The sequence below is a fragment of the Lytechinus variegatus genome, chromosome 1, assembly GCF_018143015.1.
Source record: "Lytechinus variegatus isolate NC3 chromosome 1, Lvar_3.0, whole genome shotgun sequence".
NCBI classification, from domain to species: domain Eukaryota; kingdom Metazoa; phylum Echinodermata; class Echinoidea; order Temnopleuroida; family Toxopneustidae; genus Lytechinus; species Lytechinus variegatus.
The window spans coordinates 61883772-61910150 of NC_054740.1; the positions used below are offsets into that span (position 1 = coordinate 61883772).

Consider the following 26379-nt stretch of genomic DNA (forward strand, 5'->3'; position numbering starts at 1 on the left):
ATGGGTATCCCATGACAACAATCCATATCTTCGTCCGTGTTTGTATCGAAATTCTCTTCAAACCAACGGATTATCGTAATTTCTTTCGAATATTCATTTTTATAACTCGAAAAAATGATTCCACCAAATGCGTCACTAGTCAAATATGATAACCCTGTTCTTGTAAGCAGAAATACTGAGAAGAAAACACCTCGGGTAAGTTGTAAAGCAAAGGCAGCTGCAGCAAAAAAAGTTTAGCAGCACCACTGCCGAAAAGACGGCGGGACCTACCCGATAGCTAGGGCTGAGCTGAGCGAGACCACTGGCTCCATCAAACTGACTGCGGCTTAGGCTTAGCCTAGGCTAATGATTTTTAGTGTTGTTTGCGCGATTGGGCTATCTACACGTAGGCCTATGGCTATGCTATGGCAGTGATGATGGGGTGATCGTAATTTGCGCACATTGTCATTGTTGATTTATTTTTTAGAAATTACATAAAATAGATTCTACTTTAGTCTTTACATGTTGACATGAAATGATGAAGTCAGACTTGATTTTCAATAAAAAAAAAATTTCACACTCACAGTTCACACAAATGGAATGCAAGATCTTAAAGTCAAATTCACTTGATGGAATTATAATAAAGTCATGAAAGTAGGACTGTCAAGGGCAGGGTTGCGATCTCGAAATTTTATGGTGATCAACTAATGCGCGCTTTGCTGAAAACGTGTCATAAAAAAGGTGTGACCTTATACAAATAACGCATGGTACTTCATGCGCTAGAGTATAGTGCAGCGCACTCTAGGTTTCTTTAGATTGATGCACCTCTACCCACGAGCGGCTTGGGGCGAGTCACACTGGGGGCGAGTGGGCAGTGCACATCATCTGAAGAAACCGAATGTGCGCTTAGCCTAGAGGACTCGGTGATCATATTTTTTAGAATTTCGATATTGTCATTTGATCACTGAGCCTAGACAAGGCAGGCTATGCCAGTGTGGAAAAGATTGTAGTCCATAAGGGAATTCCCTTCATATTTAACATAGAACTAGTGGTCCATACATAGACCAAAATGTTATTAATTTGCATACCTTTATACACCTAATGCGTATAAAGGTATGATAGTTTCCCCCCAAAATAAGAAAAATTAGACATTTCTTACCAGACGGATGTCATGTATCCATATGGTAAACACTGCAAGTCAATAGCGTCGACCCTTGAACTGCCTATGTATGACGTACTTCCGGCTAACAACGCCGTTTTGAAAAACCATTTATAGATAAAAATTATTTTAGAAATATTAAAATTTATTTCGTAATTATAAATAATTTGTTAAATGCTACAAATTATTTATAATTATGAAATAAATAATAATCCCCATTTATGAAGAGTTGAGTTTTGTTTATGTTTAGATTTGTATTTGTATTTTTTATTCCTTGGGCTCAGGGAGTTAAAAGTACAGATGCTTCTTCTTATAATCTCGGAGATCAACAGGTGGTTGCTGCATCGATAAATCAATAGAGCAAAATATACACTCCAAAAACAGCATGGCCTCTGTGCCTCCCACCCTTCCCTTTTTTGGAATGGGTTCTCCAGACACTTAAGCAGATAAAGACATAATCTTTAGCTCAATTTCTCAATTGATTGTAGTAAAAATGATCATGAATATTTGTGCTTTATAATATCTAATTTTCAATTCATTGATGAAATACTGATCTCAAAGTCAAATGTCCTGAAATTGCTGTCTTATCTGGACAAACAACTAGAAATTTTATCCACGCCTGCCTGTAACTTTAGTCCTAATTCATTAGGCTGAGATTTTTCTTTGTATTCTTTGGATTAAATGTGACCTGTTTCTCGACACTAGTTAGTACTCATAGACTCCAGGCCTACATTGACTGATTGACAAAGGTTGTTTGTTGGGGCCACTAAATGTTTCATGAGCACTCTTTGCCAAGATCGAGGGCTCACTAATAAATAAGAAAAATGCTTGAAGAGGAACCTGCTGAGCATTGTGTGTGTAATTCATAATCACATAAAATTATTCTTTTATTCTTTATTTTGGTTTTAAGTTGTCTCCTTTTTTATATATATGAAAATTGCAGTACTGTTTCACAGATTTTTAGGATAGGAAGATCTTCGTAAAACAGGCTTAAATTTTGAGGTGATAGGGGACAAGTCTGGAATAGGTAGATAAATTATTACTGCATAATCTTTGGTTTTGAATGTACCGCTGGTATTTTCATCATTTTTTTTTCTTATTTTTTTAATTTTTTTTTATTTGAGGCAATGTAAATTCATAATTTTCAATTCTCTCTACCATTGTGTGAATTTCAGGCAAGAGCTCTGAAGACATCACCACAGCAGCCAACCAATGCTGGCCCAGTACCTAACCCTCCTCCCAAGGGAGGTAGTAAACTTCCACCTGTAGAGTCACAGAAAGCTCAGCAGACAGATGAAATACTCAACTCAATTTTGCCACCTAGGTGAGATATTGTTATTGAATAGCAAATTGATCAGAAAGAGGTTGCCCACCCCTCCTCCCCCCAAAAATGGATACCAAATTAGGGTTTCGCTATGCCTCTGAACGTGGTGCAAGATGTATGATTTAGCTGTTTTGTTGTCGAAATTGTGAACACAATATGAAAAGAAATGATCAATTGATATTGTTAAACTTTCTTACTATTATTTTTTCATTAAAACTTTTTGTGATTGAAGGCCAGTGTGCTGTTTAAAACAAAACTTACGGTAGTCCAGAATAGTCAGCAATGCTGTGTGGGATACATGTTGTAGTAATGTTTCATATTGATATTTCAAGCAGACTATCCATAAGAGGCAAATATAAGTATGGTTATACACATGCTTAGTAAATATGAAATGTAATCATATTGAAAAAATCAATGATTTAGTGATGAAACTTTAAGCAAATAATTTCTTAATTGTACTTTGTTGTAGGCAGCTGCAATCATTGTAAAAATACAAATGAATAAATAAAAAAGGAGATATATTCTGTTGGAAAAAAAAAATTATGTCCAATCATTTAACCTTTGCTCCTAGGGAATGGACAGAATCTGGTCAGCTTTGGGTTCAGCAGGTGTCCAGTACTCCGGCCACGCGACTGGACGTGGTCAATCTGCAAGAGCAGCTGGACATGAGGCTTCAGCAGAGACAGGCCAGGGAGACCGGTATCTGCCCAGTTAGGAGAGAGCTTTACTCACAGTGCTTTGGTAACTACATATCATTTTTATTCTTTGAATAGTGATAAATTCTAATAATTCTGCATATTGTCTCATTTTACTCAACACAAAATATATTTTACATTCGATTCTGTTTCCATGATTTCATATTATCCAAAAGATTCCATTCCATACTTTCATCAATGATTGAGATTGCATTCCAATATTGGCTTCCAAATTTTTTTTAAAATGTTTTCTTGAGTGTAACTATCCAAGAAAAGGCCCTTTATCAATAAAAGTCTTCTATTTCCATTCTACCACATTGGATTGAATCAAAGTAAAACATTTTCAACATTCATATTAGTTAGAAATTCAAACAAGTTGATTGATTTAGAGCAGCAGATAGTTGTTTAGGTTACATAATCTATTCTGTCTTGATCGCTTCACCACAGATGAGCTGATCCGTCAGGTGACCATCGAGTGTGCAGAGCGTGGACTACTCCTTCTCAGGGTCAGGGATGAGATTAGGATGACTATCGCTGCTTACCAGACCCTCTATGAAAGCAGTGTAGCCTTTGGTATGCGCAAGGCACTACAGGCTGAGCAGGGCAAGTCAGATATGGAGAAGAAGGTAAAGATGGAATTCCCACAATGCCGTATTTGGATATAAAGCGCAACATGAACGATGCAGGTCATTTAGCGTAGGCATATACACTTCTTGTTTGTGTGCAAATTAAACTCTTCAAGTCATATACCTGTATTCTATAGTCGGTCATAGGCCATTGTCAAAAAGCCAAAAATTTTCAAACTTTTGTTTACGTTGCACATTCTTATGTTTACTGTTATATTTCCATATGCTTCAGTGGTGAAGTCAATTTAATATTCCTAGACAGCTATGGGTGATTTGAGCGTAAAATGTGTTGATAATTCTACTTCTGTTATCAGAGATCTGTGTCAAATTTGCCTATCCATAGTTAAACACAACCTTACATTAAAGTTTGAATTAATCTAGAATTCAGAATGCGGGCCTAAAAGAGGAAGAGCACATAGGAAAACAAGGGCTCAGCAAATTGAGAAGGAAAGGGGTGCATTGATTGAGGCCAATCAAAAGGATGTGCATGGCTTTCAGTGGCCCTGTATCCCTGGATTAATCTATGTGTTAGCCCTGCATATGACCTTATGCTGCAAGCTATCAAAATGGTGCCAGATCAGCCTCATCTAGAAAATTTTCTTTTGGATATCTCTTGATATATTTCTAGACATCAGGTTACTCCAACTGGATATTTGGATGTGTCCTTTTTCTTTTTAGATCACAGACCTAGAGCAGGAGAAGCGCGAGCTGGAGCGACAGGTCAATGAATTAAAGGCCAAATGTGAGGCCATTGAGAAGAGAGAGAATGAGAGGAGACAAGTAGAAGAGAAGAAACATGCAGAAGAGATTCAGTTTCTTAAGAGGACTAATCAACAACTTAAGGTATGAAATTCAAATGATTTGTTATTTTCATTATTTTCATTTATGTTGTTGGGGGATATCTTGTAAACATAAGTTTATTTTTGTTTGAAATATTCTAAAATTTCCATATTCTTATGGGGGGGGGCTAAGTATATGCTGTATATGTAAAGTAGTGAATGAATAAAGACAACTTTCTAATTGACCATTTGTCACTTTGCCAGTTTGCAATAAAAATGGGTCACATCACTATTTGTGCCATTTTCCCTCATCCCTCTTACCATGCTTTGTTACCAAGGTTCATAATAGTTTTTATTGTGGTATTTGAAGAACAATGTTCATCCTTGATTTGCCCATAACCTTATATTTTATTTCTTTTCTGTCACAGACGCAACTGGAAGGTATAATTGCTCCAAACAAGAAGTAAGATGAATGGTGACCTCCGAAGCGGAATATTCCCTGTATACTTGTATATAATTAGGTAGAACTACATGTACATATTCCTGGATATGGTCTTGTATATACATGTAGATATATTACATTATATTTGTCGAATAAACCTTTTAAAAATCAATTAAAAAGGAATATATAAAAACACTACCCTGTGATTGCATATTTACAATATGTTTGTTATCTGATATTTAGAATTTTAGTGATGTTACAGGTACACCTACCAAACTGACTCCTGACCGGCTAAAGCATTTATTTTATCACCTATGGCATGCCATTGGTAGGTTTGGAGTTGGGTTTGTTGGTGTAGCTGTAGCATTAGATATTGGGTTTTGCAGCTGGTGGACGTATCCCTTTCTGACTCGTCCCCCATATCTGAACCAGTACTCTACAGTTGTAAGTCGGGCAGTTACTCATATGTCCGTGAAAGAATATCTGTGGCTGTGCCTTTAGCATAGAGACAAGGAAAAAAAAGTATTTCTCTTTAGTGTTATTTATTGCTTGCTAAAGATTTTCAATTCAAATCAAAAAATAAATTGATTGTACAGTAGACTCTGCATAAGTTTATATTCAACAAAACACACGAATTTGAAGCATATTTCAGACAAGAAAATGTGAAATATGTTAAAGTCAAATTTCAATATTGTGGAACAAGTTTCTTTGATCCCATGAGTTTCGACTTGGGCAGCGTCACCCGTATATTTTACGTTGTAGGACAGAGTTCAATTTGTTTTTAACTGTCGTAAGTATGATTTGATGAAATTCTGTACCTAATTAGATCTTGGCCAATCAGATGCCATGATTTCAGGGACTGATAATATTGCTGTATGAAACAGGCCATGGTTGTTTGATTATATATTCTGCTACTGAGATGTGGATTATCATCCATAAATTTGCATTGTAGTAAAATATCGGGAAAGATGAAGCAAAACTCTTTGTGTGTGATTTCTCAACTTTACCGATGTGATGTTAACCGTCCAGAAATGTTGTTCACATACCGTAGGTATGGAATAACTGTGTAATGTCATTCTCAGTGTCTCTTTAATCCTATTTTTATTTTACTTTAAGAGAAGATTACATTACAAGCGGCAAACCAGATTTGATCAATTGTAAACATCTGTATACATGTATTTGAAATAGAATTTTTCAATATTTTGATTACTTCTTCATATATGCATATTTTTACTACAATATGTATATGTATGTCAATACATATCGATTCCTGCCATTCAGATTTGTATCCTCACTGTATTCTATGCATTCCTCATGTTCATTCTCCAATTAACATGAATCATTGCACCTTGATCTTATCGCCTGTAAAGGGAAAGTGTACTTCTTCAATAAATTTGTAAATTAACACTTTGAACTGATATTGTGTAGTGCGTTATCATTCTTGTTGTAATTGACCATTTAATGTACAGCCTTCAAGTTAATCACAACACAGCAGAACTGCTAGGTTAGGCAAGTGTGTAACAAAAGCATGCATGCCAAATTGTGACTGACTGTAACCAAAATGGTTTCACTCTAATAAAAAAGAGAGCTGTCATAATGGCAACCGTAGATATGAAATGAATGAGTAAAAATAAATTGGATTCCAAAAAGGTCACTTGGCACTGGTAGCTAAATTTTAAGCCAGACATTAGTTTTGTTGAATCCCCCGAAATGTGGCTTTGACTTTAAATCCATTACTGGAATATATGCATGTATATGTACTATAACGGTAATGATGTGGAGGAGATAAAATGAAAATGTGTTCTACAGTATATATATATATATATATATTTGCGATTTTACATGAAAACGTATTGATCGATTTCCTGATCAGAAAGTAATTGTTAGTATTGGGTGAAGGTTTGAGAAAAATCCACTTAAGTCTAAGATTAAGAAAGGTATTAGAATTAGGAAATGTGATGTCATAAAAGCAGCTGCCCCATGTGTTATGTAATATGAAATGCATTAATTTAATGTTAATGGTTCATTAGATTTTTTCAAGGGCTGGTGTAAAATGTTTTGTCTGTTGCATGATATACTGAAAATACAATAAAAACCCTTTTCAACATTTTGAGAAAATCTGGATTTTTTTTTTAATACACAATATAGGGTTAGCTGCTCACATACTTTTCTCACAAATAAATAAAAATAAATTAATAACTTGAGATTTTTCTCAAATCTTCACAAATATTTTTCTGCCATTTTTACTTTTTGCAAATTACTTTTCATCAAGGTGAACTTCTCTAAAATGGTACTTGCATTTTGTAATTTCATGAAATAAATGTCTTCAATGATTGTCTTATCACAAGCCAAGGAGTGTAGAGTCAGATAGATAGCATGGAAAACATGGAAATTATGGAGTTATGGAAATTCAAGCATTGTTTTGAAGAATAAAACATTTTGAGGCATCATATTAAAGAGCAAAAATTTAACTTTTTTTGAAGACATTCTCTTTCCAAATTTGGATACCATCTTGCCAAATGAATTTTGTTGGTATTCTTTCTTCAGGTGATGTTACTCATGCATAAAGTTTGTATCATAAATTACAGGAGGAAATAAATCTGTTCATGTGGACTTACGATTATTGAACAGAAGTTTCATGTCGGATCCAAGACGCTTAGCTTGTGTTAACTGGTGGGAAATCATAGATTTTATTTTAATGAAATGTGATATGACCGTACACCCACACAAGCAAACATATTTTCTGTAATCCCTCCATCCATCTGAATAGTTTACCAGATTGATGGCACATAATAAGTGCTGTTTATTATTACAATACAGACTACAAGAAAGAGGAGACAGACTAAGCATTACAATGATAAATCTTGGTTTTGATTTTTCTTAGTCATGCAGTATTTCCATATTTTTGTGTGCTTTATCAGATTCTAAATAAACTTAATTTTCATCTTGTAGATTAAAGACAAAAAAGGGAACTGATTTTCATGTTTCTTTTTCAAATCGAAAAGGAAAATCAAAATGACCACAACAAAACAATAGCCCTATTTAAGTTGAAACAATACTATCTACAAAAAAATACTCTCTTTAATAGCGTTGAGATCACAATGAGCCTTTCCAAATTATCTTCTTTTATTATGTACAGTATGTTTATTAATGGACCTACCGAGAGATGGACATTCTTCAGTCAATTAATGAATGACGATATCTGAAAAATGAAAAACCATTGAATAAGATCAATGAAAGTTTGAGAACAATTAACAAGTTATGAGCACCTGAATGTCACGATCACCGTGATGGAATCCTCCCATTAGCAAAGTGGCCAAGATGTCCGATGTCAAACTTGTACGGCTTTCCATTACTTCTGTTTCCCTCAAGTTCTCACTTTTCTGTCTTTTCATGGGAGGTCTCTCCATCACATATTAATGATTAGCAACAGTCAGACGCTCTTAACTTTGTTTCCCCCAATTGATCTTTATCTTTGATATTTCTTGTTTTCAAGCAAACTAAATTGTTCCAAGAATTATATTTATACTCTTTTACTTCAGTCAACTTCATCTCAGGCTGGAGTGCCCAATTGATCATTTACGCATTTGACTCTCATGATGAATTTACGTTTTTAAACGTCATATGTAAAATAAAGATCTCACTTCCACACTCTGACATAATAGCACATACTTCGTTCGTTCATAGATGGAGATCACACTTAAATTCCCAGTTTGATGTGGTAGAAAAGACATTGGTCAAATCATGCCGAGAGGACAAGGGGTAGTGTATTAATCAATAAGATTGTGCATTACAAGTCATGTGCGTGTCAGCATTTAAGCACGACTCCCAAGTCATAAATAACAAGATTATCAAACCCACAATGTCATAGGTTTATTTCCCATAAACATGCATGATAAATTTTGTATCATGTCTCTTAGAGTTAGTCATGAAAAAAGACTTCTATAAGGTTTTGATGAAAAGGCACCTGGTGCCCATAGCATGAAGGTTTGCAAAGGATTGCATACATGAAAGCAACATTCTGATTGGTTCCTGGTCGGGTTTAACCAGAATGTACATGTAACAAGAACTTGATTGGCGACTGCCTTCTATTGGAAACTATTGCAGAGCTGCCAACCTGAAAATGAACATTTCAGTATTTTTAAAGTTGAAAATCAGTATTGCAGTGAGGAAATCAGTATTAAAAAAAAAAAAACACATGAAAACACATAAAGCTGAAACTTTAGAAATCAGTATTTTACATTAAACTATCAGTATTTTTCTCACTTTTCAGTACTAAATACTGAAAATCAGTACTACTTGGCAGCTCTGCTATTGTTACCAAGCCAATGAATACAGATAACAAGAAATAAAGACGCAAACAACCTGTTGTAGAGTAAGAACCAAGTTTATTTTGTAGTTTTTAATGAAACACATGACTGGATAAATCTCCTGTGGTTGATATCTTGTAAATACCAAAATTTGCCCAGCTTTAGTGTCCATTTACATATTTTTTTCCAGCATTTTGTAGATTTTTATGTTTCAGTCAACTTTTTTTTCTGGTGATATCTGTTAAAATTACCTTTTGAATGCCAAAGAGGATATTTAATTGCAATATTTTGAACTATTGAGCCACACATTATAGTTAAAAGTATTTACTCTATTAACTTTGGGCAACTTTTCTACAGCATGCAAAAATAACAATAACACAGAAATAACCACAAGCAATAAAGAAAAGCAAGAGCAGAAAAGAGTGGGATCTAGAAAGTAACTTATTTACATGAATGAAAAAAAACACTACATCATAGAGAAAGGCACTTCATCCAAACTATAATGTGAGAACATATAACTGACAATGAAGGAAGAAAATTGATTTGAAATCTTATTAGCCTAAATTCTCAAACACACTACATCAAACCTGAATGTATTTTAAATCAAACATTTTTTTTTTCAGTGAAATTCCCGCGACACAAATTGCATGACGGTGAAGCATAACAGTGTGACTAGGTAAATAAATGCTTTTTTTTTACCATGAATAAATCAAATAAAGTATAAATAAAAAGAAAGAAATGCAATACATTCCTAAAATATGATTAATGCACATCAACCAGATTTAAAGTTGACTATATATTTTTTTTCTTTTGCTCTTTTTTTTTTTTTTTTCATTTTTATTTGTTTTCATGTTCACACTTGAATGTGAACCAGGAAAACAATCTTATGTTACAAGGTTACCTTCCTAAACTCCCCTTCCACATTTGTATTTTCAAGTTTTGCATTTTTTTTTTATTTTCTCATTTTTTGGAGTGATTTTTTGCGTTCATAAGTTTCATTTAAAATTTGACAAGTACTATTAGCTTTTTAATTTTTTTTTTTGTTTAAAAGTGAATATTACGTAGACCCGTTTTCCATTTTTATGTATTTTTGTACTTTGAAAAGCACATACTTTTTTTTGCATTTTTTCTCTATTTTTTATTACAAGAATGATGATCATTGCATCGGTAACCTCCAAATATTGGAGAGAAAAGTCCTACAAGTGTAATGCCATCTGGTAATTGTGAAGTTGAAGGGTCACAGGATTTGGTGAATTTTAATTCTAGACTATTTCAAAGATGGATAGTCTTTGCAACAAGCGATTAATCCTTCGCAGTATTTCGTCTGGATCTACATCAATAATTGTGTTAACCACGAGGTAAACACCAATCATGCTAACGGAGCGTAAGAGTACAAATTAACAGCATTTTTTTCGCTGAATATTTTGTACAAGCTAGGGTTGGTAATTCAAATAGGGGCAAAATAATGACCATTTAGAGGTTTTGGGGAGTGGGATATTCTGCAGATAGGGGGTGATGTTCTACTGGGCAGGGACTGTGTTCTGTACAGCAGCCTTGGTTCCTTCCTTCTGGTGGTTCATCAGTACCTGAACAGCCTCCTCAACCTGAGTTTGAAAGAGTGTGAAGGAGGGGTGGTAAGGAAAAGAGAAGATGATCAAATAAGTGTGAGAACAAATGAAGTATAAATATATATCTACTAAACATTAAAGATTTTATTGAAAGCCCATCTGTTGACAGTAGCCTTGTTTGCAAGTGGTTTTCATTCATATTTTTGAAGTTCATTAGAGAAAGTTATACTATGTATCAAAACCATTATCAGGACACTTAACTTTGTCTTTCACTATTCACGTCTTTAATTCAGCTTCTCATCACTTTAGTTTTGTAACTTAATGATACCTTTTTTTTATATCTCTCACTCTTGATGACTTTAACAATTGCACACATTAGGAAATTAATTGTGGATTGCATGCTTTGAACTTGGTAAAAACCATTTGCAAATTTTGGAAACCTTGAAATTTTTAAAATAAACACAGAAATAAAGATCCACATCATCTACAGTCAGCTTCCAACTTGATAATTCAGGAGCAAGTTATTACTGACACTATCCATACCCAGGATAGAGAAATACAAAATACATTAGGTATTAAGTTTTTGGTTTTTAACATTCATTTCTGCCATCACATTGTTACATTGCGAAATGTGATGTGAAAAAACGTTGCCCACCTTCTTGTTCAGGGCTTCCCGGATTTCCAACATGTGAAGCAGCTCAGAGTTGTCAATCTCCAACAACATGCCAGTGATCTTTCCAGCAAGTTCCTTGTGGGTCTCTGCGATGAGGGCAAAGAGACGCTCACCCAACATCTGCTTCTGCTCTTGGGCAGGGGCGGCAGCCAACATCTGGGCAGTCAGGGGCTCCTGACCCGGCACAAGGAGAGCCTGCACTGGTTGTGATTCCTGCTATCAAAACATCGTTTTAATGATGCATGAATATCTAGTCTGTTTGATCCTAGGTATAGCTTATACATACATACAGGTTCTAGGACACTCTTCTCTGAAAAATATATTTTTCTGATGTTTCATAATCAATGTACAAATGCTTGGGAAGTATAACAGTGGTCCTAGGCATTATATGGGTGCCATATTGACCCCATTTTTCTCCAGAGCATCATCAGTGATTGTCACTCCAAGTTATATGGGAACCGTGTTTTTATCACAAACAGATTTAACCATAAAAAGACTGGGGGGGGGGCTGATTCAGCCCCCCCCTCGACATTTTTCGCGATAAATCTGCCGCGCGAAATTTTTTGACCAGGTCGCTCGCTGACATTTTACTTTCAAGTCTCGCACAACTTTTGAGACCAAAATTGTGACCCCTGGGTACGCGAATCCAAAATTACGCAACATTTCGTAAGTGCATGCAGACCCAAAATTACTCAAAAACGTGAATTTGTGTACAAATCCAATGCAAATAGTGTTCTTAGCCAAAATTCATAAATGTATCATTATTTTTCCTTTTACTGCTTAAAATCAATCAATTTTATCTTTTTTATGGTCAAAATAAATTCCCTGACAATTTCCATTGAAAAAACAATAAAAAACAAAAAGTAAAAAACAAAGAAATACATAAGAAATTTAGAAAACAATAGAATACATAAGAAAATAAATGTGATTTTGAAATTTTTTTAAAATTAATTTGATCAGATACCTATCTAGAGTATGTGAAACAAAAATTAGCATTTCAGGGTCATTGTTTTATTAATTAGAGCAACCTTATGATTTTACGCATAAATTAGCATAATTAATGAGACATGTGATTTTTTTCAGAATTTGATGTTAAAGTTTTGTAGATAATGCCATGGGTAACGCGTGTGCCAATTTTCGTCGCGATCGCGCGATTGACGGCCGAGATCATAAGGGGGGGCTGAATCAGCCCCCCCCAGTCTTCTTAGGCGTTGAAATAGCCCAGTCTATTTAGGGTTAAAGATATAAAGCCATGTCTATTAACTATTTAATGAATAAGACCTTGTAGAAATTGTACAATAATGGGATGAGAACAATTCACCGATACCACAATAATCTTATTGCAGAAAGTTAGAGGAGTCAGAAAAGAAAAAATCAAATTTACCGCTGGCATTTGTCCTTGCAAGCCCTGCCTTGGAACAGCAAACTTCTGATACTGCTTGGCTGCAAGTTGGGCTCCGGCACCAAGACGCATCTGCTGCTGAGCAGGGGCTCCCATACCTGAAGAAATGGGGATGGCAAAACTTGTTAAATATAGGTAACTCTGCCTAAGTCAAGTCTTCTAGGACCTACGAGATCTGATAGACTTGTGAGAAAAATCGACTTTAGGCAAATAACATGTTCTGTATTATCTAGGCATTAAGTGTGACTCTTCTAAGTCATACAAAAATCTCTTTGAAATGCCCCCTGGTCTAAAATAAAAAAATTTAAATGCTACGATTTGGCAAGTATTCGACTCAGGAAGGTCGACTTAGGAAATACTTGCATATAGACTTCTTCAGACACCCAAGGAATAACATGAATAAACATGAATTTTGTAATTATAACTGCAATTTGGGGAAGAATAGGTACCCATCATTAATGACATAAAATCCCTTGAAACTATATATCCTGTAAAACAGAGACACATAAGATTGAATGGATGGTCAGTATGTGGAGAAATGGGGGGGGTACACAAAGATTATGTCTTGCCTGCGACACGCTGACCAGCTGGTGCAGCCTGGACTGGCACACGTGTTGCTGGCAAGGGTGGACGGACTTGTCCAGTGGCTGCACCAGTCCTGGGGGCACCAAACTGACGTCCTGCAGCTCCTTGCATGGTCTGGTAGTTGGGTTGAGTAGCTGTTGAGGAAACACCATTCAACATGAAAATAAGAAAAATTGATCTTTACTATTACTACCATAATTATTCTTGTTATAGATAATAATAATATTTGTTCATGAGATTAATAAAGATCACTTTCCGCTCAAATATTTGCTCAAGGCACTTCACAGCAAAAGGGAGAAACAAAGTTCAATTACAGGTTCAACCCTTGACGATGAAAACAGAATGTCGGTCAAAAATGTTCTTATAAACAGGTTGCCCTGTAGGTGGTCATTATTATCATAGTTTAGCTGGTATCATTTCTTTAATATGTTTGGTTGATGATTCTCCGTACCTGTCCTAGCCTGCTGAGGCTGTTGCCCCCATCTTGGATGTCTGACTTGAGCTAACTGGCCTGCAGGGAAGATGTTCCTCTGAGTTTGGGGCATAGCTGCATAGTGGTAGGCAGCCATTGGATAAACTGGGTTCACCGGCTGGCTCGCTTGCTGTTACCAGAATTCAATACAAAATATTGGGGTGAATGGGCGTGTGCCACATTTATTCACGTTCACAAAATATTTTCTTACACATATTTGCACTAATTTATACATAGCACAAAACCTAAGACCGAAAAAGACCCAACCTTGTATTCAGGTACAGGAGGTTGCACAAATTGTTTTCAAATTGATTTTTTATCTACTTTAAAGGGATACTCCGAGCTGAAAATATTTATATCTAAATAAATGAGTAAAATTCACAGAGTAAAATGCTGAAAATTTCATCAAAATCAGATAACGAAGTTATTGAAATTTAAAGGTTAGCAATATCTTGTGAAACATGTTATATGCACGCCATCATAAATATTCATCAGGTGGGCTGATGATGTCACATCCCTACTTTCCTTTTTCTTGTGTTATAACATGAACTCATAATTGCTTCATTTGTTTTTTGTTTTTTTATACACTTGTAAGTGATGTGTCTGCATAAAATGAAATAAGTTGCAGCAATAAATAACTAATGCACTTATTCAGTTGTCAATCAAAATTCTTCTGGTTCTTGGTAAAAAAGGTTTTCAATAAACCTAATTTCATATAATAATATACAAAAGAACAGGTGGGGATATGGAATCCTCAGTTCGCTCATTGAATATTCATGAAGGCATGCCAAGAGCTGTTTCACCAGAATAATGCAAGTCTTTAGAAAATTTGTTGTCCGATTTTGATCAAATTTTCAGCATTTTGCTCTGTGAATTCTACACTGTTTATTGAAATATTAATATTTTCGGACTGGAGTGTTCCTATTCAACCCTAAATCTCCCGGGGTATTTTGATTCTTGTCATTCCCGAGGGGGGGGGGCATAAGATCTCAGCCGCGGACTGCGCGATCACGACGAAAATTTGCATGATGGCAGAGAATGACGTAATCTACGCAGTTGTATTGGTAAATTTCACTGAATTAATTTTTTTGTTTTATTTGAATTAATTATGCTAATTTATTCATGAAATCATACTTTTTGCTCTGATTCACTAAATATAGCTCTTAGAATGCTATTTTTTGGTGAATACTATTCTTTATAGCATTCTATACATTTGTGAATGAAAATAATTCTGGTACCAAGATTGATTTCTTATGTATTTTATTTTTTTTTTAATTTCTTCTGTATTTTTTTGTTTTTTTACTTTCTGTTTTTTGTTTTTTGGATGGAAATTGTTTCAGACTTAATTCTGATCATAAAGAAGGTAAGATTAATTAAGTTTAATTGGTTTAAGTAGAAATAATGATATATTTATGAATTTTGGCTAAATACACAATTTGCATTGAGTTTGTACACGAAATCGCGTTTCTGAGCAATTTTAGGTCTGACATGCACTTACATAATGTTGCATAATGTCGTAACCGCGTACCCAGGCATCACAAAATTGGTCTCAAAATTTGCGCGAGACTTGAAAGTAAAAAGTCAGCGAACGGCGAGGTCAAAAAAATTCGCGCAGCGGACATATCGCGAAAATTGTTGAGGGGGGGGCATTATGGCCCCCCCCCCCGGGAGAATTAGGATTAAGATAGAGTTAAAATACAAGGCAAAGACAAATGAACCTAGATAGATTCTGTATGTCTTGATCACTGCTTTATTATCTGAAAGATTGAATGCTTCCAGAATATCTAATCAGATTGTATTATCATTTTATTACCACAGCCTGCATCACAATATTTCAGCCATAGTTCATAGCAACCGCATACTCTGAGCAGAGGCATTAGACTATTATAATTCCAGAATATTTAATCAGATTGTTTTCCCATTTTCTTACCGCAGCCTTACTGTGTCACAACATTTCAATATCATATCATTCATCCCTAGTTCTTAGCAACAACATGCTCTGAGCAAAGGCATAAGACTATTATAAATGACAGAGTTTGAATAATTAGCAGGTAGTAGTTGGAACATATCAAAGTGATCATTTTAAGAAAACTTACCCCAACACGGACTTGTGGAGCGACGCGCTGCATATACTGGGATGCCAGCTGTGCCCGACGTTCCTCTTTCCGTTGAGCAAGGGCTACATACAGAGGTTTGGCTACAAGGATACGGCCGTTCATCTCTGTGACAGCCTTTGTAGCCTCCTCGGGAGACGAGAAACAGACAAATCCAAATCCCTTGGAGTTCGCCTTGTCATCACTCATGACCTGTGAAACAGACGTTTTGAAATGTTTTCAGACAGTGGCTGGTTAAATTTGAAATCTAATAAAAGTATACTGAATTTGAATATTGTCAATCATAAGCCCAGGGCCATGTATGTACAAAACTAATAGATGATAACTTTGGAATAGTTCTTGACAGATTCAACCAATTTTCAGTACTAGAATAACATCATGGTCTCACATCTGAATGAAAATGAGGAAAACTTGATTTCATAACTAAATCTACCTACATCAAATAAACCAAGAATTCTTCAATAAAGTTTGAATTGCATAAACTTTAGCAATAGCACAATGGAACTTTAACATACACTATGATGTGCTTTGATGGCAGAGGAGGTACAGGTGACTGCCTCTATCTAACTATTGGGACCACAGAAATCTATTTGACATATCATCAGGGGGGGGGGTTCACAAAGATTTACATATGACTTAGGTCGCACTTAAATGCCAACGCATACATGAAATGCAATGTGCAATATTTATCAGTACACAGTAATACGCGTCCTCTTGGCATGATGTGACAAATTCAGAATCTTTGTGAAACACCCCCGGTCTGAAATAATGCCCTTGAGTTCAGAGATCTTTCCACTCATGGCAGGTCAACTTATACAGAGTCTACTGTACTTCTCGCTAAATGACCATTGTGTCAAGCATTATAATAAGATTATCAAAGGTACTTAGACAGAGGAAATGGAAAGGCTACCTTGGCACTAGTGATTGTGCCATATCTGCTGAACTCCTTGCGAAGTCTCTCATCGTCAATCTCATCATCCAAGTTCTTGATGTACAAGTTTACGCCCTGATAACGTGTGCTCCTTTCCTACACACAAAGGCAATAAAAGAAAGTAACTTCAATCAAAATACAATGTGAATATACAGGAGTTAAATTAGTCAAAAGGCAGGACCATGGCAGGCCATTTGATTTCCTTTGATTTTTTTGCTGCCCTTTGTGATTAGTCTCACTTCGGCATAATTTAAGTGCTATTCAGAAAAGTGTCATTCCCTACAAATACAATCTATAACAGCCTCTTCATGTGATGGGGAAATCTTTAGGTATCATTTCAGAATGAAGCCAGAAATGTGATTTCTAAAACATAGTCCTGCCATAGAGAGACAAGATAAATTGGCATCATACTGAAGACTATAATGATTTAAGTCAAGGCTCCACACTAACTTTTTTTCTTGGTGGCCCAAACAATCTACCAAAATCATCAATTTCATATTCTTGGTGGCCCTAAAACAATAGAAAACATTACAATTTATCAAAACTTTGGTAGCCCAATCGGGCCACCAAGTGTTGGCTTTTACAAAATTTTGGTGGCCCGACTCTCATTTTTGGTTGCCCCGGGCCACTGCTAATGTCGAGCCCTGTCTAAGTTAACTATTGTCTTATAATTTCCCTACCAGGGCCCTGTAACACGAAGGTTAGCAATCAATCACTAATTTTGAATGAATATTTATGATTGGTTCCAAGTCAGTCTGAGGAGCAAAATGCAAATGCAAAGATGGTCTTGATAGGCCATCTCATTTAGTGATTAACCTTTGTGTAGGAGGCATTTCAGGGAAACATTGCACTAATTTGATACATGTACATACTAGCAATTCCCGTTCCATAAGTCCCTATAAATTGGAATTGAATATATCAGTATAATGCACATTCTTATTTGTGGAATCAGGAGGTCATAACTTAGTATCACTGCCCCTACTACAGATTTTTGTTCATTTTTAAAAGAAAGCATAAATACATTTCTCCAAAATTGTAATCTTTGCCCATTTCTTTTTTATACTGGAAAGGAAGGATTGGCTATCTTTACATTTACATACCTGTTTCAATGCCTCAAATCTGGCTTTGAGTTCTGCAGCCCTTTCTGCCTTCTTCTGAGCACGACCAGCATACAAGGTCCTGCCATTCACCTCTGAGCCATTGATACTGTTGACAAACTACATACCCGAAAAAAAAGAGACAGATGACGTTATTAGATTTCTTGAACATTGAACAGGAGAAAATGATGGATGCTTGAATTTGACATTTTTAAAAAATCATTACTCATTAAAATACATTTCATGATTAGCGGCTTTCTCTACTGTAAAAGCTGATAATACCCAAACGTTTTCATTCTTTAAGTAAGTTAGACTTAGAGCTAATGATTTTTACACTAAAGATCAGTGGCTTGAGAAGGCCAGCACCATCACCAATATTAAACTCACACCTACCAAATCTCTTTGACATAACGTTGGGTAGATAAACAGATAGAACACTAACTGTGATGCTCAGTTCAGTTGACAATATATGGTATTAACATCAAAATTAAACACAAAGTACTAATTTACTACACTACAAGTAAATAAAGCTAATGAAGTAAATGGGGGGAGGGGAGAAGGGAAGGCTCCAGGGGCCTGTTGCATAAAACTGATGCCATAAAAACTCTGGCAATTTTTTGTCAGACTTTTTTAATTAGTATTTTCAATGCCACAATTTTGTTTGCCAGAGTTATTTTATGGCAAAAATTTTATGCAACAGGTTTTCAGGTGGGGATAGAGGATGGTGGGCAGAAAGGGAGAAATGTATAGGTTTAAGAAAAAAAGGACAAAAAATAGACAACTCACATCATTTGCAGCCTCATGATTCTCAAAGCTGATGAATCCAAAGCCTTTGCTCTTTGAATCGTCATACATTATCTTGGCAGAAAGGATAGGTCCATACTGGCTACCAAAGTCAGCAAGTTTAGTATCATCAATGTCCTCGGCCAAGTTCTTGATGAAAACATTGGTAAATTTCTTCTGATGGTCACCCATCTGCATCAAACGTTCTTTTCGAGGGATGAAATAACCTACGTACCTATGCATCAAAAACAAAAAAAAAATATTTAAGTATACAAAGGGACAAATTATTTAGCATTAGGTCAAAGCTGAGGCAGAGGATCCATGAATATTCTAATACCAGTAGGCAATTGTGAGATGCGACAAAAAAGGAGGGGGGGGGGAGAAAATACATTACAATTACGCTACATGTACCTACATTATCTTCATGTCAAGCAAAAGACTGGATAATCTGAAAAATACCACCAAAAGATTAGCTCTCTACAAAGTCTGATTGGATGATGATATTTCCTTCTACTTACACTTTCTTTCCATTCAGCAACATGCCATTAACCTTTTCAATGGCTTTATTGGCTGCTTCTTGGGTTTCAAAGTGAACAAATCCATAACCTTTGTTGACACCATTTTCGTCTGTGACAACCTGAATATAATGGGGAAAAATGCAACGGCTTGTCAGATGAGAAATTTGACTGCTCATGAATCTCGACTTTATTATGTCCATTTAACCATGTTTTATAAATAAAGTTTTTAGACCTACATAAATGAAAAACAAATTTATTCATTACAATCAATAATAAAATGAAAAAAGAAAACACGAACATTAAATATCTTCATACTCATTGTTAGAAATATCGTTTTACATATATGGGATACATTACCTTACAAGATAAGATGTGTCCGAAGGCAGAGAAAGTATCATACATGGCCTTGTTGTCAATAGATTTGTCAAGGTTTTTAATGAAGACATTACCAACTCCGGATTTCCTGAGTGAGGGATCACGTTGTGACCACATGATGCGTATTGGACGACCTTTCAGTGGGTCAAAGTTCATTGTGTCTAAGGCACGCTCAGCTACGAGGAAAAGAAACAGAAAATTTATTCAACTTCAACAGTTTATTCCTGAAAAATGAAAGGAGGATTAAGTTACTTGCCAATCAATTAAATATACCTTGCTTAGTAACTATTAAATAACATTTTTTTTTGTCATTTTAAAATCATTTACAAATATGTGAATTGTATACAAATAGACTTGATTATTGTTTGTTAAAAAATTTGTGTTACAAACAGCGCCTTATATTGCAAAGAAAGTGAGTCAAATCAGCATAAAGACAAAAATGATGAACCCCATCGGGGGGGGGGGGGGGATTTTGCATTTTTAATGTTAACCCTCTTACGGCGGTTCCATGATCGCGAGACGTCTGTGTACGAGAAAAAAAATAAGATGTTAAAATAAAAACTCAAAACAGACGGCTGACAGCTGTCTAGTGGTAGCGTGTCAGTGTGTGTGATGCCTCAGTAACTAATGTTATGTAATCTCATACTCTCATTCTAAAATCAATTCAATTATCGATTATGAGTATGACATTGGATTTTAAACTTGTAGGCCTAGATCTAGGCCTAGTAGAAGTAGAACTAGGCCCTTCTCATTTTTTTTTTACTTTTCTTGGTCTGACCTTCCATTCATTCAGTATTTTATGAACTAAAGGCATGGTCACACCGCCCGAGCGTTGTTGGAGCGGTAGGGAAAGAGGGCCAAATTTCGCTCACAACATCGGGGAAAAAAAAAAAAAAAAAAAAAACAATCGAAAATGGTGAATGGTAGCGAGCGGTGATTTTTTCTCTCTGCTCCACGACCGCTCCAACAACGCTTGGGCTGTGACGTGACCATGCCTTAAGAAACTTCTGATCATCGTTTCGTGATTGAATAACTTTCTGACATTTTTTTATTTGATTTTTATTTGACAAGAACTTGAGTTGAGATTCAACATTTTTCAAAATCAAGTGTGTGCAAATTTCATTCATGGCCACCCCATCGATTTTGGGACCTAAAGATCGATCTAACGTTAACTGTGTCTGTAAATGTAACTTATTCTTTATTTAAAGTTAACATTAGTTCTTAGTTTCTTACCATCTGCTGGTTGTTGGAAATTCACGTAGGCGTAGCCCAACGAACGACGTGTGATCATGTCACGACAGACTCGAATAGACAAAATCGGTCCGGTTGATGAAAACTTCTCAAAGAGCAGAGCTTCTGTGACGTCTGGGTTAAGATCACCGACGTAAAGAGAATTCATAGGATAATTTTGTCCTGGGGCTTGCATCTTGGATGATTTTTAGAGTCACAGATGATATTAAATTCGTTTTTGAAATTGAATCAATGAACGAGACTCTCGAGAGGTGAGACAATGTCAATGTGCACCACGGCCAACCGTTGACGCTCGATGGACAATATGGCGAGAACCGATGAAAGAAGACGATGGAAGAACGAGAAATTAACGGCAAGATACAACAGACTTTCACAGACGAAGAAGCTAAGAATAATATTTTTATATTTATTTTTTACAATTTTGTATTTTTTTTGTATTTTTTATTTTTTTGAACGCAAAAAATGGCAAACTGTACGGAGACAGCTCGTTGCCCTCTGCCACAATCTGTGTAGACGAACGAGAGAGAACGAATATGTGAACTATATGGCCATTTAATTATTATTGCGCGTCAAGATAAAATATAGTTCTGTTTTACATTCCTTTTTGAAAATGTTTACAAAGAGCTCTTACCTTCAAAGTCTCTTAGATTATCAAAAATAATAAACTTCATATTATTTTTCATTTATATGATAAATTTAGAAGGTATTTCTCAATTTCAATCTCATGTTCTGAGTAATGCGGTTCAAGGGTGTGTGACGTGACTATTTGCTGTATCAATTCTTATGGTTCTTCGTACGTTGCATGGACGGGGATATGAATGAGAAATGAGGATCAGCGAACTCCGTTGACTCATTCCAAAAAAATTATGTCGCAATCGTTTTACAACTTCATTGATGGCCATGTGAGGCTAGGCAGCACTGAGCAGTGATAGGTGCGGTTTAGAGTACTGTATGTAGGTACTCTAGTGCGGTTAGCTCCCTCGCTCCCCTCCCATGGGTGTTGATGGTACACCCATGGGGTCCATATGGTACACCCTTCCGATGCCGGGCACCCAGCCCCCAGTATATAATATCTTCTTCTAATTCTGTATTTCCTTCATCTTCCACTAATTGGATGTGTAGCATATCAAAGCGGACGGAAGGGCGTAACGGAAAAAAAATATGCGAAGCTTTGGAGCGGATTTCTTTGATCTTTTGTCTCGATAAGAAGAAAATGCTGCTTTAATTGGAGCGGCTTTCTTGATTCTTTTGCTCAATAAGACAAAAATGCGATGCCTTGGAACGGAAATTTGAGTGTGAAAATGGGGGTCCCCTCCGCGGCACATACCCACTACGCTATATGAAGACTTGGTGATCGTGCGTCAGTGCACTTGCTGCCCCCATAGGAATAGGCCTGCCAATTGATATAAGAAGCTCTCCATCCTTGGCTCTCTTCAAATCAAAATTAAAAACATATCTCTTCAGTTAAGAAAATATGCTGTGTAGACATAAGTAAAAAGAGCTCTAAACAAGCGCAGCTGATTATATCCATATATTTTATTTATTTATTTATTAAACAATATTTCAATAGGGTGCCCTTTCAGCAAAAGCTGGTATCAAAAGGGGCCCTAAAAGCATAAAAACAGTACATGTATATACAAGTGGTAAAACATACAATGTAAAACAAGGTAAAAACATATAAATCATGCATATTAGAAGACAGAAAGGCATGAAAAATTAAATCATTAAAATATTTGTGGTACAAGAATCGTTGACATTTTAACATTTGCTGGACACTATATATGATTTCAGTTCTTTTTTAAAACTAGAGAGTGTGGATAGGGTTTTTAAATGAAGGGGCAAGGAATTGAACATTGATATTGAGGAAATAATGAATGAGCATTTATAATATTCAGTATTGCATTTTGGGACATCGAGTAGTAGATTGGAGGCGGATCTTGTATTTACGTTATGTTTTTCGGATACTAATTTAAAATTTTCATTAAAAAAGTCGGAAGATAAAATATAAATATACATCGAAAATACATTACTCTTTGGGGATAGGAGAACCATTCAAGTGTTTTAAAAAACTGATCAGACGGGGTGAGGACGTTTTCTTTGAGTATTATTCTGGCAGCACGTTTCTGAAGTTTTATTATTTGATTTGTTTGTGTGATAAATCTTAAACCCCATACCTCACAACAATAGTCAATTTGACTTTGGATTAAACAGTTATAGATTAGTTTAGCAGTGGTAACATCAATGAATGGATTAGCCCTTTTCAGTATGGCGAGAGCAGCACATACTTTTTTACTAACGTGTTCTACATGATCATGCCAAAGAAGTTTATCGTCTATTATGACACCTAAACACTTAGTGGAGTGAACCTTATTTATTACTTTACCATCAAACGTGATAGAAATATCTGAATCTGAATTATATTTGTTCATTCTTTGTCTTGATCCCAGAATCATCATATTTGTCTTTTCAACATTGAGAATTAACTTATTTAATTTCAACCATTGGTTTAAAGCATTTACATCTTCTTGTAAAGCCAATTTCATACTATCTATATCACATCCTGATAAAAATAATGTGTCGTCGGCATACATTGTAACTTGACCATTCTTTATTACATTCGGCAGGTCGTTAATAAGTACTAGAAAGAGTAGCGGACCTAATATGGATCCTTGTGGTACTCCGATAGACACACTTTCTTTCTCAGAAATAGATTTGTTATATTGAACACATTGCAATCTCATGTTGAGATAAGAGTTAAACCATCTAAGTGTTTTATCGGAACAGCCAATACGCTGGAGCTTATTTAGCAGTACATTCGTGTTGACAGAGTCAAACGCACGTCTGAGATCAATAAAAACAGCGCACACAAGCTGACCATTGTCTATTGCTTTAGACCAGTGATCCATCATTGAAGCTAAAGCGGCTGCGGTTGAGTGACCCGGTCGGAAACCGAATTGTACTTTACTCAAGATTGACTTTTTGGTGAGATAATCGTAGAATTGTTGATGGGCAAGTCCATATATAAGCTGCGCTATATAAATTAATGCTTATTATTATTATTAAAACAAATTTCATTCCGCCCAGAACGTGTGGAACATCGGCGGATCCAGGGGGGGGTGCGCAGGGTGCGCGCGCCCCCCCTAATATTTGAGCGGCGCCGAAGGCGCCGCTCAAAATAAAGAAAATTAAAAAAAAAGTAAAAGAAAGAAAAGGCGCCGCTTGAAAAATTAAAAATAAAGGAAAGAAAGGGAAAAGGCGCTGCTTAAAAAAAAATTATACACTGATATAACATTAGCAACAGTAAAGGAAAGACTATCCCCAGCAAAGCGTAATCATATCATCTTCCTTATTTTTTTCTTTTAACTACCCTTTTCCCAACAACTTCGCCGGTAGCAGTGCGCTGCCTGCATATAACTGGCACCAATCAAGAATAATCAGCGCCACCTTAATCTAAATCGGCGCCGGACAATAATAATCAGCGCTATTTAGTTATAAATCGGCGCCAGTCAAGAAAAATCGGCACTGCCAGAGTCTTAACCGGCGCCGATCAAGGATAATTAGCGCCACCTAAATCTAAATCGACGCTGGACAAGAACAATCGGCGTCATCTGGTTATAAATCGGCGCCGGTAAAGAAAAATCGGCGCTGCCTGAGTTCTTAACCGGCGCCGATCAAGGATAATCAGCGCCACCTATATCTAAATCGGGGCTGGTCAAGAATAATCAGCACCACCTGGTTAAAAATCGGCGCCAGTCAAGAATAATCGGCGCCTCCTGGTTCTAGATCGGCGCCAGTCGATTATGGATTGCCGCTGCCTGAATCTTACGAAACATCGGTAAAAATAATCAGTACTACTTGTTTAAATCGGCGCCGGTCAAGACAAATCGGCGCTGCCTTTGTCTTAACCGGCGCCACCTAAATTTAAATCGGCGCCGGTCAAGAATGATCAGCGTCCCCTGATTTCAATAAATAAGCGCCGGTAGAATAATGAAGAAGGGCCTATTGCTAACCAAATCTAGATCGGCGCCGCGGTCAAGAATGATCGTTTTGCCCTCCCCCAATAATTCCGCATGTGCAAAAACAATAAGATGGTAATGTTACACAGAAATCAGCAAACGAGATTGAGCTACACAACTCGTTCTTTATTAAAAATCGTGCTCAAATTATCAGATTGGAACATAAAAATTTTCAGCTCGCGCTTCGCGCTCGCATCATTTCTGTAGCAAAACCCCATACTTTTCATGATTAAATAGGTGAATAGAATGTCCCGTTTTTAGTTCTGAACCTCAAAAGAACTCCCGCTTCGATTTGCAATAATCTTTTGTTGGATATAATCTTGTTCTTAATTAAAACGTACATTAAACTGTAATGTTTTCAGATCGAAATATCAAAATTTTAAGCTCGCGCTTCGCGCTCGCATTTTTTTTTAGAAACCCATCTTAATCATTGGTACCAAGAATGCTTAGAATATCAAGCTTTCTGGTCAGAATATAAGTAAATTTCAGCTCGCCCTCGGCACTCGCATTATCTGTGTAGTGAGATATGTATCCTCCTCATGAGTTACTACAAACAGTCCTAAACAGGCACCTTTTTCCTGTTTTCAGGTCAGTATACTTTAAAAATTTCAGCTCGCGCTTCGCGCTCGCATTAATTTGTCGGTGAAATATGTGTCTCTATCTCATGAGTCATGTATACCTATATGATATGAGTCATATATATATATATATGCATGTGTGTGTGTGTGCGTGTGCGTGATTTGACAGGGTCAGGCATTACCCCTTTTTCTTTTTCAACATTTTCTTTTATGGCGCCGGTGAAGTGCAAAAATATGTGCGCCGCTCGGCAGTGCGCCCCCCCTTTCGCCAAAAGCTGGATCCGCCTATGTGGAATTGCTATTTTTAATCATTTCGTGGTTCAATGGTGGTCTTTGTCGAATCCAGTAATTCAAGCAATTAAAAAGAGAAAATTAAATGGAGTTGGTGCCATTTTCATATCCGTTAGTTGTGCATAATAACTGGTAAAAAATAAGCGAAACTTTAATTGCCATATCATCATTATTTTTATTTTAATCTGATTCTGGTGAAAGCTTGTAGTATTGTGCTATGATTTGTTTCTATTTTGACTCTGGCATGTCTGGGGTCGCAAAATGAGCCACCTAGAATTAGTCTACTAGTCTAGTCCCCAAAACACCCCGGGGGCCACTTACATTGACGAGTGGATACCATGCGCGACCCCAAAAACACGTAAAAAGGAAGTCTTTTTCACGATAGGGCACGTTACGTACGTAACGTGATAA

At 36.2% G+C, this 26379-nt stretch overlaps 2 protein-coding genes across 3 annotated transcripts; one reads left to right on the top strand and one right to left on the bottom strand.

Moving 5' to 3' along the window:
* The first annotated feature begins 7 nt into the window (after positions 1 to 7).
* On the top strand, positions 8 to 6418 carry LOC121418980 (33 kDa inner dynein arm light chain, axonemal). The gene is made up of 6 exons (XM_041613235.1): positions 8 to 195; positions 2314 to 2462; positions 3034 to 3203; positions 3605 to 3783; positions 4462 to 4626; positions 4991 to 6418. The coding sequence occupies exons 1-6, from the start codon at positions 115 to 117 to the stop codon at positions 5027 to 5029; spliced, it is 783 nt and encodes a 260-aa protein (XP_041469169.1). The 5' UTR covers positions 8 to 114; the 3' UTR covers positions 5030 to 6418.
* A 2957-nt stretch (positions 6419 to 9375) lies between these two features.
* On the bottom strand, positions 9376 to 21612 carry LOC121418990 (polyadenylate-binding protein 4-like). Of its 2 annotated transcripts, none has more exons than XM_041613246.1 (12): positions 21066 to 21612; positions 19815 to 20008; positions 19458 to 19576; positions 18943 to 19174; positions 18160 to 18276; positions 17039 to 17155; positions 16111 to 16320; positions 13994 to 14144; positions 13527 to 13676; positions 12940 to 13055; positions 11538 to 11771; positions 9376 to 10918 (listed from the first exon to the last, which is right to left on the bottom strand). In XM_041613246.1, exons 1-12 carry the CDS (start codon positions 21256 to 21258, stop codon positions 10835 to 10837), a joined length of 1917 nt encoding a protein of 638 aa, XP_041469180.1. In that variant the 5' UTR covers positions 21259 to 21612; the 3' UTR covers positions 9376 to 10834. The 2 variants fall into 2 exon arrangements, with proteins under 2 accessions (XP_041469180.1, XP_041469189.1); XM_041613255.1 differs by having other exon boundaries at positions 11538 to 11768; positions 21066 to 21611.
* Between the last annotated feature and the right edge of the window lie 4767 nt (positions 21613 to 26379).